The 13,501-nt window shown below is 38.0% G+C and overlaps 1 protein-coding gene across 2 annotated transcripts in view; it reads right to left on the reverse strand.

Moving 5' to 3' along the window:
- Positions 1-2,464: 2,464 nt before the first annotated feature.
- LOC117289410 (probable phospholipid-transporting ATPase IIB) overlaps positions 2,465-13,501 on the reverse strand; it is a 50,208-nt gene continuing 39,171 nt past the window's right edge. For both annotated transcript variants that reach the window (XM_033770524.1, XM_033770525.1), the window contains 8 exons: positions 12,578-12,748; positions 11,521-11,709; positions 9,822-9,966; positions 8,419-8,483; positions 7,399-7,619; positions 5,826-5,934; positions 4,513-4,774; positions 2,465-2,844 (listed from right to left, as the gene is read on the reverse strand). In XM_033770524.1, the coding sequence (XP_033626415.1) occupies positions 2,708-2,844; positions 4,513-4,774; positions 5,826-5,934; positions 7,399-7,619; positions 8,419-8,483; positions 9,822-9,966; positions 11,521-11,709; positions 12,578-12,748 (1,299 nt within the window). In that variant the 3' untranslated portion in view covers positions 2,465-2,707. The remainder of the gene's footprint in view (positions 2,845-4,512; positions 4,775-5,825; positions 5,935-7,398; positions 7,620-8,418; positions 8,484-9,821; positions 9,967-11,520; positions 11,710-12,577; positions 12,749-13,501) is intronic.

Consider the following 13,501-nt stretch of genomic DNA (forward strand, 5'->3'; position numbering starts at 1 on the left):
GCACCATTTGGTTTTTCTTTTTTTTGTAGTATTATATACCTATATACATTTCTACCTTCCTAATCAAGCATATATTTATTTTAAATAACAAATATTTATTATTAATAAATGTTTACGACAGTAAGGTTAAACTGTAGAGATATTGAAGTAATTATGTCTTAAATAGCTAGATATTGAAGAGTTGAATATTATCAGGACTGAGAATGACAAACACATTTAATTAGTTAATAACTTGTTCATCTTCCTGGAAGTGCAATTTAAGCATACATGAACATGTATTTTTGCTACTGTTTGTTTCTGCCACACATTTGATTGTTCCATATTTTCATTATATTTAGTTCACACAATTGACAGTACAAGTCTTGTGAACACTGGGTTCCAATGTACATTCCTTCAACAGGCAAAGGAAACCAAACTGTCCACTGGAATATAATAATACATGTCAGCCCAGTTATTTATTCTGTTATGAATTCTGGTTGTGAAGCCACGGACAATAAAGGCCGCAGCTTAAAGGCACTGTACACGTTTGCTAATTTTTATTGTCAAAGACCAGGGTTCTAACTTGGTGTATCCCATCAAAACTATAAAATATCAAACCTGTGAAAATTTGGGCTCAATTAGTCATTGAAGTTGCGAGAAAATGATGAAAGAAAAAACACCCTTCTAGCTAGAAGTCTTTAAATATTTTAGTGAGAAATTACCTCTTTCTCAAAAACTATGCTACTTAAGAGGGAGTCGTTTCCCATCAACAGCTCTGCAATGCTTGTTACCAAGTAAGTTTGTAAGTTAATATTTCTTCTGAGTAATTACCAAACGTGTACCTTCCCTTTAAGTTTTAGATGTGGGAGGAAAACCCAGGCAGTCAGGTGTGGACTGAAAACCTAATCCACAAAGAGGTGGGAGGCGAGGCAAGATGCCACTATACACCAACCAAATTATCATGACCAGTGCCGAACCCAGGGGGGGGGGGGGGGGGGGGGGGGGCTCAAGCCAACATTTTCTTTTATTTTATTTTCCATTAATACCAAGGGAAGGAAAATTGTTTACATTGTGTAGTGTTGCAAAGGGATGGGCCACACACCCTTAAGCATGCTGTTAAGTGTTGATGTTTCATTTGCTATTTACATGAGCCCCTCAGTGACTCACTCCCTCTAGAGAGAGTTTCTTATAGATGTATGCATTATTCTAATGTTAAAGGAACACGTTGCCTTGGATCGGACGAGTTGGTCTATACAAAGCATTTGTAATCGTTTGTTATCGAATGCATATGGTTAGAAAGATGATTTAAAAGTAGAATTTAAATGATCTTATTACCTCCCTTTGTTTTATAAAGGCATCCCAGCTTACAAGCTTTGCTTTAATGGGCCATGCCTCCATACAGTTTTCAGTCTTGTTAAATCCTATTGCTTGTGTTTGTATGGAAATAAATGTTGATTGATTTGATTTGATATAATGATCCACACTTGTACATGTATCACTCAAAATTGCACCGTTTTCCTTTTATGTCGCGAACTAACACGGTCGGCCGTTTATGGGAGACAAATTTTGACATCTTTCTAACTATAGTCATTCTAAAACAAACGGTTACAAACGCTTTTTAAAGACCAACTTGACCGATCCAAGGCAACGTGATCCCTTAATTGCGCATAGAGAGCCTGAATCTGCTTCTATAATGTAAAATAATAAATGCATGTAATCACATTGAAAAGCTACATACAATATGGATAGAGTGGTTTATATACTATGCTATACAGTCACCAGCATTGAAATAATTAAATAAACCCTTTGACATTTTATGTCATGGTTTATATACTTTCATGGTATTGTTAATAAATTGATTGATTTTAGTGTGTAGAATATGACACAAGAAGGCATTTTAATAGAAAGCATCTTCACATCAATAGCCTGACTCAAATAAACAACAGTTATAGCTTAGACTAAAAGTTGATATGTTTGAACCAAACTTCATTTTCTCACTACATGTACATGTATATTGTTATTGCATTCCATAAACTTGTTAAATAGTAAATAGTCAGACATAATATACAACAAAACTACATGGCTTCCCCCCTTATCAAGATATATCATACATCCGTGTTGTGGGATACTGTATCCTGATACAACCAACTTCTAGCTATATGAGATGGATTGCACTATGCGTCATCAACCGCCATCTTTGATGTATTAATAAGGGAAAAGTGCACGCGTGTACGTGCTGCACGTGAATCTCAGCCAATGGTAGCTCTTCACGCGTGCACAATTCACGATGATGCCTATTGCAATCCATCCATACACAAATATATTGACCCATTTCACCTGACGTCATCATCAGAAAAATCTTAAAATGCGCCATACTGGTGGGCAATTTCACTGTGCGTTTTTATATATAACTCTATGCTGTGCGTTATGCAGTGAGGTGTGCATTTTAGGCGACGCTGTGTTAATACACGTAAACCTAACTGCCCACCAACATGGTGAGCCTGGCATCGGTCACCGCGTGTGACACACGTGCAAGGGGTCAATACCTGATAATCATAATACATAAACACTAACTATAGTCCATATCAAGGTGGTAACTTGCTCATATATAAACTGTGCCCACACCCTGACCACCTAAGGTACCCTGACCAACCCTAAGGTACCCTGACCAACCCTAAGGTACCCTGACCACTGAATGAGGTTTGTCTGCAACATGACTGTCAACACATCATTCTATCAGCTTAGAGTAGGTTGATGGACTGAATTTCTTGCGTAGATATTTCAAGATATAGAGAGGTACACAACTAATGAGCGTGATGATCACTACCTTCCACCAGAAAGGCCAGGTTTTGATGAAGTTTCGATCTGTAAACAAGATAGATAAACAATAACATGAGAATCAACTTTGAGACAACAAAGAAATCCAAAAGGGACTTAAAGGCAGTGGACACTACTGGTAATTGTCAAAGACTAGCCTTCACAGTTGGTGTATCTCAACATATGCATAAAATAACAAACCTGTAAAAAGTTGCGCCCAATCGGTCATCGAAGTTGAGAGATAATAATGAAAGAAAAAACACCCTTGTCACACTAATTTGTGTGCGTTTAGATGGTTGATTTCATGACCTCAAGTTCTAAATCTGAGGTCTCGAAATCAAATTCGTGGAAATTACTTCTTTCTCAAAAACTACTCCACTTCAGAGGGAGCCGTTTGTCACAATGTTTCATACCATCAACCTCTCCCCATTACTCGTAATCAAGGAAGATTTTATGACAATAATTAGTTTGAGTAATTACCAATAGTGTCCACTGCCTTTAATAACTAAGAAACAACAGTTGCACAATATGAATGTTTACTGATTGAAGGGTTAGGAAGGAAACAAACTCATGTACTTTCTCTAAAATGTGCATTCATACCTAAAGGATTCCGGAAAATTAGGACCAACCCACTTTTCTCAGATTTCTTGAAATACAGAATTGCATTTGTGTTCCATGGTATTATGTATTGCAGGACTCAAGCAGTGGGAGTTTAAAGGGTCTATGTACTTTTTGTAGGACAAAAACACAATGTCCACAGATTTACACTAAACTTACAAACAGTTTGAAGATAATGATAGTAGAAAGCTTACCTTAATATGTTACTTACTTAGGCGCTGTAGTTTTTGAGGAATGAGTAAAACAATGTCATGAAAAAAAAAAAATTTCCGTGGTCTTGAGACACAAATTATTTTAGCATGTAAAAACGTATTTTCATGACATTGCTTTACTCAGTTCTCAAAAACTACAGCACCTTAGTAAGTAATATTTTAAGGGACCCCTTACTATCATTATTTTCAAACAGTGTAAGTTTAAATGTTAATCTGTGGACATTGTGTTTTGTGTTACATAAGTACCCAAATCTTTTAAGACATATTATGATGGACCTCAATGACACTCTTGACGGATGCATCTTTCTACACAATTTTCAATGTTATCAAGTTTCATGTTAAGCATGTACATTGTATACTATGCACATACCAAACATATCATGTAATTTGTCTCCCTGTATAGGGTACAAGTGATAGTACAAGTGATGTTCTTTTGCTTTTTATAACACACCTCTTGCTTGTTCTGTATTCTGGTTGGCTGAAACACGGTCACGATGAACTAATATAGGCTAGTGATTGCGCGCGCGTGTTTTTGCGGGAATAGTACCAGAGCGGGCACTAGTCTTTGAAAATAGTGCCCGCGGTAACAGAGCCCTCTCTTGACTTGAACTGTAAACAACAACTACAAAACTCCTTTTTTTGTTCTTATTTGACATTTAAGATCGAGTTGAGTTATAAAACACATATTGACTGGCATAATTCGGTAACTAGTGTACGTCTATTCCCCCTCGGGCCTGTGAGTGACCAGAAGAGGGGCCTATGGTTGCTCTTCTGGTCACTCAAAGTCCCTTGTAGGAATAGACATATACTAGTTACCTCGTTGCCAGTCAATATGTGTATAATAGTGCACAGTCTCGCATATAGTTTCCCTCGTTATGAACCTTACCAAAGTAACTATCAAAGACGAACAATGAGATGATGTAAGCAGCCATACTCAGAACCTCCGCTACTAGCATGAGCCAATGCCAGGTACGTATTGTCAAAGCTACCATCAGAAGCTCTGTAATAACCAACGATGTAAAGGAGATGGCTACAATATGAATGAAGTCTCCTTCAAAGAGATAGAGGGCGCCATACATGATGATACCACCTTGGAAGATACTGATGAGAACCCAGAGGTAGAACATCTTGTAGGAAAGCTCTCGACCCTAAAAAGGATTGAAGAAAGAAAGTAGGACTCAGTTTATCTCATCTCCAGGATTAATCCCTTTAATTGTGACAATGTTTAGAATAAAACTGTCTGCATTTTTGAATTGGTGTGTTCTGTCCACATTATTATTTTGTCTTTTAGAGGAAGTGGTCTAGACATGCCCAAAAACCATCTTACTTTTGTACTGGTTCACATCACATCAGAGATGTTTAGTTGGTGAACAGCAGCATGCTCATCATCAGGGGGTCGCATGCTCAAATCCTGTTCTAGTCTATTTTTCATTGTTTACCCCAAACTGTACTGCAATATCCACACAGGAGTTGAATGGCATTAATACATGTATAGCTAGAAAGAGATACATGTATGTATCATTTCAGTGTATAATTCCATTGCTGGATTATTGCCCTTAAGGCAGGGTGTCCACCACAACCTAGGCCCTATTTCTTTAAGCTGTTGGAGCAGAAAATACCGCTTGGTGAATTTAATGGGGCACCAGTCACAACAGTAATATTAATATAATAATAATATTGAAGTCTTATATAGCGCACGTGTCTACCAAACAAGGTAGTCAAGGCGCTGAGTATGTACAGTGTACAAACTTTTAGAAAGGTTATTGCAGAGCTGGATTCTGAGACCCAATTATTGAGCAACTTATAATGGTTTACAAGGTGCTACGGCGCATACATGTACAGCAGCCACAGCCAGGAACACCAGGGCGAACCCCTTCTGTTTTTGATAAGTGCACTGGGTTCTTTTACAGGCGTTACACAACACATGGGACCAACGGCTTTACGCCCCATCCGAAGGGCAAAGCAATGGTTAAGTGTCTTGCTTAAGGACACAAGTGTCATGACTGGGGATTCGAACCCACACTCTGCTGATCAGAAACACCAGAGTCTGAATTCGGTGCTCTTTAATAATCGTAAACTGTATGTTAGTTTAGCTGGTAATCTGTTTTTGTTAAGCCATACTTTTCTGTGCTTCACATGATATGTGCTTACACGCTTTGTGAAATTGGGCCCAAGTTTTCTGCTAACATGACATCCTACCTTGATAAGATCTTTATAGAGCTCTGGGTATCTCATAGCTGTTTCTGCAGTCACATCTTGATCAATAACCAATAGGAATACCGGGAACATTGTGTATGCTGTAACATAGCTGGGGAAGTACATATCAAATCACATTATTATTAAACAATCCTCACATTCAGGAAAGTCAATGGTTTAGTTCATACTTCTTCTGCAAAGTTGTGATACATGGTATTTGTTTGGTTAAAGGCAGTGGACACTATTGGTAATTGTCAAAGACTAGCCTTCACAGTTGGTGTGTCAACATATGCATAAAATAACAAAACCTGTGAAAATTTGAGCTCAATCGGTCATCGAACTCGCAAGATAATAATGAAAGAAAAAAACCACCCTTGTCACAAGAAGTTGTGTGCGTTTAGACGGTTGATTTCGAGACCTCAAGTTCTAAATCCGAGGTCTCGAAATCAAATTCGTGGAAAATTACTTCTTTCTCAAAAACTACATGTATAGCACTTCAGAGGGAGCTGTTTCTCACAATGTTTTATACTACCAACCTCTCATCATTACTCGTCACCAAGAAAGGTTTAATGGTAATAATTATTTTGAGTAATTACCAATAGTGTCCACTGCCTTTAAGGAATAATGGCAAATCATTTTGTATGCCAATATTAATGAAAGACTTTGGGAAAGCCAGGTAGTACATGTAGCAGACCTACATAACTTCCTTGATGTTTGAATGATCTCCCCACCAAGGGAACTCAGCAAACTCCCACAAGGGAAAACACCAAGCTGTCAATAGCCAATCTCTCTCATACAAACATTGGTTTAAAGGCACTTGAAACCATCGGTAATTACTCTTAATAATTAAAAGTAACATTATTCTCTTTCAACTTCGACAACCAGTTGAGTCCAAATGTAGGTTTGTTATTTTATGCATGTTAAGATACACCAAGTGAGAGCACTGGTCTTAAACAACTACCAATAGTGTCAAGTGCCTTTAACTTGGCAACTACGATTGATTTGCAATTAAAGAGCCAATAAAGGATGATCTCAATATGTCAACTATTACCTTTTTATGGCCAAATAGACATCGCAGATACCGGTTAATAACCATTTTACTCTCAAAATTTGCATTTAGTAATAAATATCTTGAGTCAAAAATGCACCCGGCCGCTCGGCTTTTTCAGCCGAGAGTCAAAAACAGCTTATCTATTATAATGACCCTGGACGCCAGTGAAGAATTTCCCCTATTGGTTTTGAACACAGTTCTCCAGCTTTAGCATTTCCACACCAAATAGCCGCCACTGACGTCACGATTCCTTTGTCGCTCGGGTTTGTTAGACCCCCTGTTCTTCAGAAATTTGGCTTGGAGCGTTCTGGAGAAAACCCATTTTTACCATGTTTTAAGGTGAGGTAAGAGACTCGTTATATTTTTTTATGTTTCCTGGATGGACTGCAGCTGTTGGAAAACTGTAACATATATATATTTGAAATCATCCTTTATTGGCTGTTTTTAAAAGATCCATCTCAGCTCTTTGTGAACATGACCCCTGGTTCAACATTCTGAGCATCTAGAGTGTACAGGCAGACTTACCCAACAGTTAACACTCCCTGATAAAGAGCAACAGATGAAAAGTAGAAAATAGAAGAGAATATGGCTTGCATGACCGATATGATGAGACCACGATGCATGACAAAGTGACTAAGGGCACCAGAGCGTTTATAGCTATTCCTGCCATGGACTAGTAGCAGACGTCCAACATGACGAAACTGGGTCAAGGAGAAGTCTGCTGCTAGTGAAGCTTGACGTCCCTCCTAACAGAAAATAATCGTTACATCAAAAGTGAGTAATCAAATGTTGTGACAATCAAATTTCAAAAAGCTGTTTGCTCCAAAATCTACATACAGTGCAAGGAAAAATGTTGCCACTAGCTGCATGTAAATAATAAGCACTGCATAACCTAGTTCCGCCCATGATAACAATTACACATCAAAGGTTTTGGGGCATTGCATGGTGACGTATCAATTGTATATTTGGATTGCGGTTAAACACCATGTGTATACTTTGCTGTGTAGATTTTTGTTCTTTGAGAACTGTCTTGCTATTTATTCGACTGATGTTGAGTAGATTTCGGAATTCTGTACCTACTGTAGGTCAGATAAGAAGAGTCTTGCTTTTTAACTACTACCTGGGCGGAAGGTAGGAAAACAGCTGGGACTACTACTTTCGCTTAGTGAATCAAGGATATTCTCGCTATAAACTTCACTTGTCTGCCGCGGAGTAAGCTCTTAATTGGTCTCAACGTTTCGACTAGCTTGCTCCAGACATCGTCAGTAGACTTACATACATACCCTATAGGTATCTTACATTGTATGTGCCTTTTATCAACTTAGACTTATTTATTTTGAGCCACAAGAGGCCCAATGTATGATTTGGATGTATTCAATTAGTCAGTGAAAGCAGTGAGATAATAATAGTGTTGAACATTTCTAGTGTGCATTGTCTGTCAATGATGATGGCCCAAAAAAATGAACTCTGCTACACACAAAGACAATCAAAGTTTGAAGGCTATGGTGTCCGAAATAGATATGTTTTAAGATGTGATTATATTACCTTTCCTTCAAGACCCACTCCAGCATTAGCAGTTTGTATCATACTCACATCATTGCCACCATCACCTGATAGTCAAGAAAAACATCATCACATGTACATTACAAAATACTCTGTCAAATCATTTCACTCATCATGTACTTATTAAATATGATTTGAAATCTTGAACTGTAGAAACTTTGGAGATCTTTGGGGGCGCTATTTGGGAGTGGTTCTACCAAGGTGTTTCAACTGGATAAATCCACTGTTTTTTGACATGTGTGCTCATGCTCTCTGTGGCAGGGTATTTGATCGATCCAGTGACATTAAATACTATTACTACACCTCATACATATTCATGACAGAGAGTGGACTTCTCATTGTTCCATTCATCATCGTGTGCCAGGTGTTAATTTTGCCAACTACCAAGCGCGCAAGTAAGTATTCACGCAAGTGGTAAATGCGCATGACAAGTAATAGTTCCCCGGAAGCTATTCTACTTGTCATGCGCACTACCATTGCGCGACGTCATCCCCGGGCGCTATTGATCGTGGCACCGTTTTGTATACACGCACGAACAGCACTCTCTAAGCCACATCCAACACATGAACAAACTTATCACGTGCATTTTGTTTCACAGTAATCATTTTCTCTTGCTCAAAACTCATGTTTCGGTAATTGAATATGTATGAAGTATACTGAAACAAATATAACATGGTTTATTTCGGGTGACTAGTCGATGAGCTCCCCTCGGTATTGGAAGTTGACAAACTAGTTCCCTCAGCTTCGCCTCGGGAACTAGTTTGTCAACTTCCAATACCTCGGGGAGCTAATATACACATAATGAATGTTTTTGAGTGCAATGGTGCGAATATGTTCAAGAGTTGAAAGATGGAATGTTCTATTCAACGAGGCGGAGCCGAGTTGAATGGAACATTCCAGCTTTCAACGAATGAACATATTCGCACCATTGCACGAATGAAAAACATTCATTATTTGTTTTATATAACATCCAAGTAGATCTTTGTCATTTTGATTGAAAGATACAACTTTCAAAACAAACAAAGCGTAGGCCTGCAATTTTTAATTGTAGAAGCCGAATGCTAGTAATTTTACTAACATGCCTTGCCGTAACACTGCTGCGTTACCAAAGACACGCGCACGTAGTGATGTTTTTACTCAGCTTTTTCGTTCCATCCGAAAAGTACCATTGCACGCTGCCAGCGTGCAATGGTACTTTTCGGATGGAACGAAAAAGCACGATGAGTGACTCAGCGTGCAATGGTACTTTTATTTGCAATCACGCGACGGACAATCCTCCAATCAAATGGCAAGGATCTGCTTGGGTGTTATATAATATCGACTAGTCACCCTCAAACCATGTTATATTTGTATAATAATTCACAAGTTGAAATGATCTTACTGACCTATTGCACATGTTCTCTTGCCAGTATGTGTCTTCAACAACTCCACAATCTCAGCTTTCTGCGTTGGTGAGCATCGACAAACAACTACTGCTGGGCACTGACAAGCTAACTCAATAAACTCATGCTCATAAAACTTCAAGCACACCTTGGCAATAAATAATAATAAACATTATGATAATAATAACAGCGTTTTTAAAGCGCCATATATCCAATAAATTGCTCAAAGGCCCTGTGTACATAAAGCTGCAACATTAGTAAAAGCAAAATAAATGCAAAAAAAAAAAATAATAATACAAATCTTTACGGGCAAAAACTTTCAAATGGTACATGTGTAAGGTACAATGTACATGTGTAAGGTACAACTCACAGCAAAAACTAACATCTAAAATGCATTTTTATGAGTACTAAAAGGGAATTACGGAACCGATTGCAATATTTAATTTATCAGCAAAGCAGTTGAAAATAGAGGTGATTATAACCCCAAACATACAAAACAGAACAATAAAACCCCAATAAAACAGTTCTAAGATACTACATGGCTTGAAATTAATACTGAACAAAAGGACCTGAGTGTGTATTATCTTCAATTGAAACCAAAACATAGTTTACCGTAAATGTAAAAAATATCTTTAAATTCTGTTTGTGAGTATGGAAGTATACATGTACTTATCATGAGATAGGCCTACGTAGAGTATCCTAACATATGCCTAAAATACCAAGCCTGTGCAAATTTGGACTCAATTGGTCATCAATTTTAAGAAACTAATGAAAGAAAAAAAAACCAATTGCATAAAATTTGTGTGCTTTCAGACGCCTGAGAAAGGCTTCAAATAATTCAGTGACACGTGACCTCTTTCTAAAAAAATATTTTACTTCAGAGGAAATCGTTTCTCACAATGTTTTATACTATCAACAGCTCTCGGTTGCTCATTACCATGTTCAATTTTAGGCTAATGTATATTTTGAGTAACTACCAAAGGTGTCCAGTGCCTTTAATGATATGACAAGTGGTCTACGTGTGTTATTTGAAACATATCATCATACTCACATTGTGAAATAGAACATTCCAGATATCACATTATACATGTAAGATTAATCCAATCTGGATGGTGTGAAGAACCAGCTGTCGATTTCACAAAGAGTTAGGACTCGTCTTATCTCGAGCAACTCTTCCTAACTTAGGATTAATCTTAAAGGCAGTGGACACTATTGGTAATTACTCAAAAAAAATACGTAATTATTATTATCAAACCTTTCTTGATAACGAGTAATGGGGAGAGGTTGGTAGTGTAAAACACTGTGAGAAACGGCTCTCTCTGAAGTAACGTAGTTTTCAAGAAAGAAGGAATTTTCCACGAATTTGATTTCGAGACCTCAAACTTAGATGGGGTCTCGAAATCAACTTTCATCTGAAAGCACACAACTTCGTGCGACAAGGTTGTCTTTTCTTTCTTTATTATCTCGCAACTTCGACGACCAATTGAGCTCAAATTTTCACAGCTTTGTTATTTTATGTATACATGTATGTTGAGATACACCAAGTGAGAAAACTGGTCTTTGACAATTACCAATAGTGTCCACTGTCTTTAAGGTCTACATGCTACAGTGCAGGGTTGGGACTCGTTCTAAGTCCTAAGATTAGTCTTAAGTTAGGAAGAGTTTTGTGAAATCGACGGCAGTCTGTTTGTGAGTTACTTACATCTAGAGACTCTCCTGTAATGATCAATGCACAATCAGACTTCCTTCTGAAAGAATTCAGTTCAAGATGAGCCTCAGAACGATTGCACACCTTCTTGAAGATGTGGATACCTTGGGTACGGGCTACCAGCTTGGCACTCTTTGCTATACATGTTGCTGTTTCCAACTTGTCACCGGTTAACATCCAGATCTGTCATCATGAAGTTCATATTATTAAAATATTACAAGCATTCTTAAAATCAAAATATTCGTCTCACTCTAAGGTTGGGTGCTTTCAGTAAAGTGATATGCCATCATCTTAATCATAACTTGAATAACAATAGCTAGTTCTTACATGGCGCATTTTACAGTAACCGTATCAATGCGCTTTACATTGGTGCCCTGGGCCCAGTTTCAAAGAGCTGCTAAGCACAAAAATTTTCTTAGCATGAAGTATCTTCTGTGATAAAAACAGGATTACCAACAAAATTTCAATTTGTTGCATTATTTCTTGTTACTGGTATTCAGCTGTTGTTTACTTATCCTGAAAATCATGAGGAAATTTTGTTGGAAATCCTGTTTTTATCAAGGAAGAAATTTCATGCTCAGCAAATTTTTGTGCTTAGCAGCTCTATGAATTTGGGCCCTGGTCATTGGGACAATAACACTCTTTTAAATTTTTATCAGCTCCCCTGGGGAGTACATGTATACAGCCTGAGCTACCGTGCGCTCAGAAGGCTTTATCAAACACAATATCTACCTCTACCCTCACAGGTACCCATTTATACTCCTGGGTGAAGAGAAGCAATTATAGTAAAGCATCCTGCTCAAGGACACAAGTGTCATGATTTGGATCCAAAACCACACTCTAATGACTTAACCACCAGATTGCGATGCTCCTAACAGCTCGGCCATGACACCCTATTCATCTTAAACCATTAGAGTAATATAGAATGTAGAAATCGCCAGAGTAACCCAAAACACAAAATGACATACCCTATCCAAGTCCAGTCAGATAAATAACAATAGCAATGGAATACTGTAGATTGAAATGGAGGTTAAACAGTAGAATGTCTTACCTTAATACCGGCATTCTTAAGGAGTTCCAGAGTAGGTCTAACATCTTGTTGTAGTTTATCTTCTACACCAGTCAGACACAGCAGCTCCAAGTCTCTCTCTAAACTCTCTACAACAGCAGCTACCTTTGCTGCTCTGTCGACGATAGTCAGTTTGGCTTGTTGATACCGATGCTGTTTCAAAAGTTAACGACAAATGATTTTTTAATTTAATAATGATTAGAAAAATTGATGCCCTCTTTTTGCAAAAAAAATCATCAGTACAGGAATATTATATTAATATAAATAAATTTAAAAAACAGGCTACATGTATGTGGTTTATTTTCTTCCTTTTGCCTCTGTGGACACCGGTTGGAGTTCCGCCCTAGATCTGGAAGTCAGTCCAAGATCTGGAGTCTTGCATGTGGAATGGGTTTTCAGTCCCTACCTAATGGTTTTTCCCCTAAAAATGAACTCTCATTTCCTATCATAGAGCTATATATTGACTAGAGCGCTAATTTGCTGTGTGTTTTGAAGCCACCCTGGGCGCAGACATGTTTGATGTGTTGCCTGAATACGGAACGATTTTAATTTTAAGAGAACACACATTGCACATTTTTTGTTTAATTCGGCATGTGCGCTTTCGTACGCGACTGCCCATTCGCGTACGTCCGTGCTACGAAACTGTAAGACTTGACGTACTAAAAAAAGTCTACGCGCCTTTTAAACATGACGCATTTTTTGGGTTCGGTGACACATAGAAAAGAACAAACGCACTATCAAGCAAATAGCCGTATAATTGTCGTACAAAGTTTTAAGCTTTTGTATTGGTTTGTACATAAACATGGATGCGCCCACACGGCTTCAAAACATTAGTGCGTGTATAACGGGGTGTTAGCGCTCTAGTCACAATATATAGCTCTATGTTTCCTATTCATCCTGTTATTG

This window comes from Asterias rubens, chromosome 4, assembly GCF_902459465.1.
Source record: "Asterias rubens chromosome 4, eAstRub1.3, whole genome shotgun sequence".
NCBI classification, from domain to species: Eukaryota; Metazoa; Echinodermata; class Asteroidea; order Forcipulatida; family Asteriidae; genus Asterias; species Asterias rubens.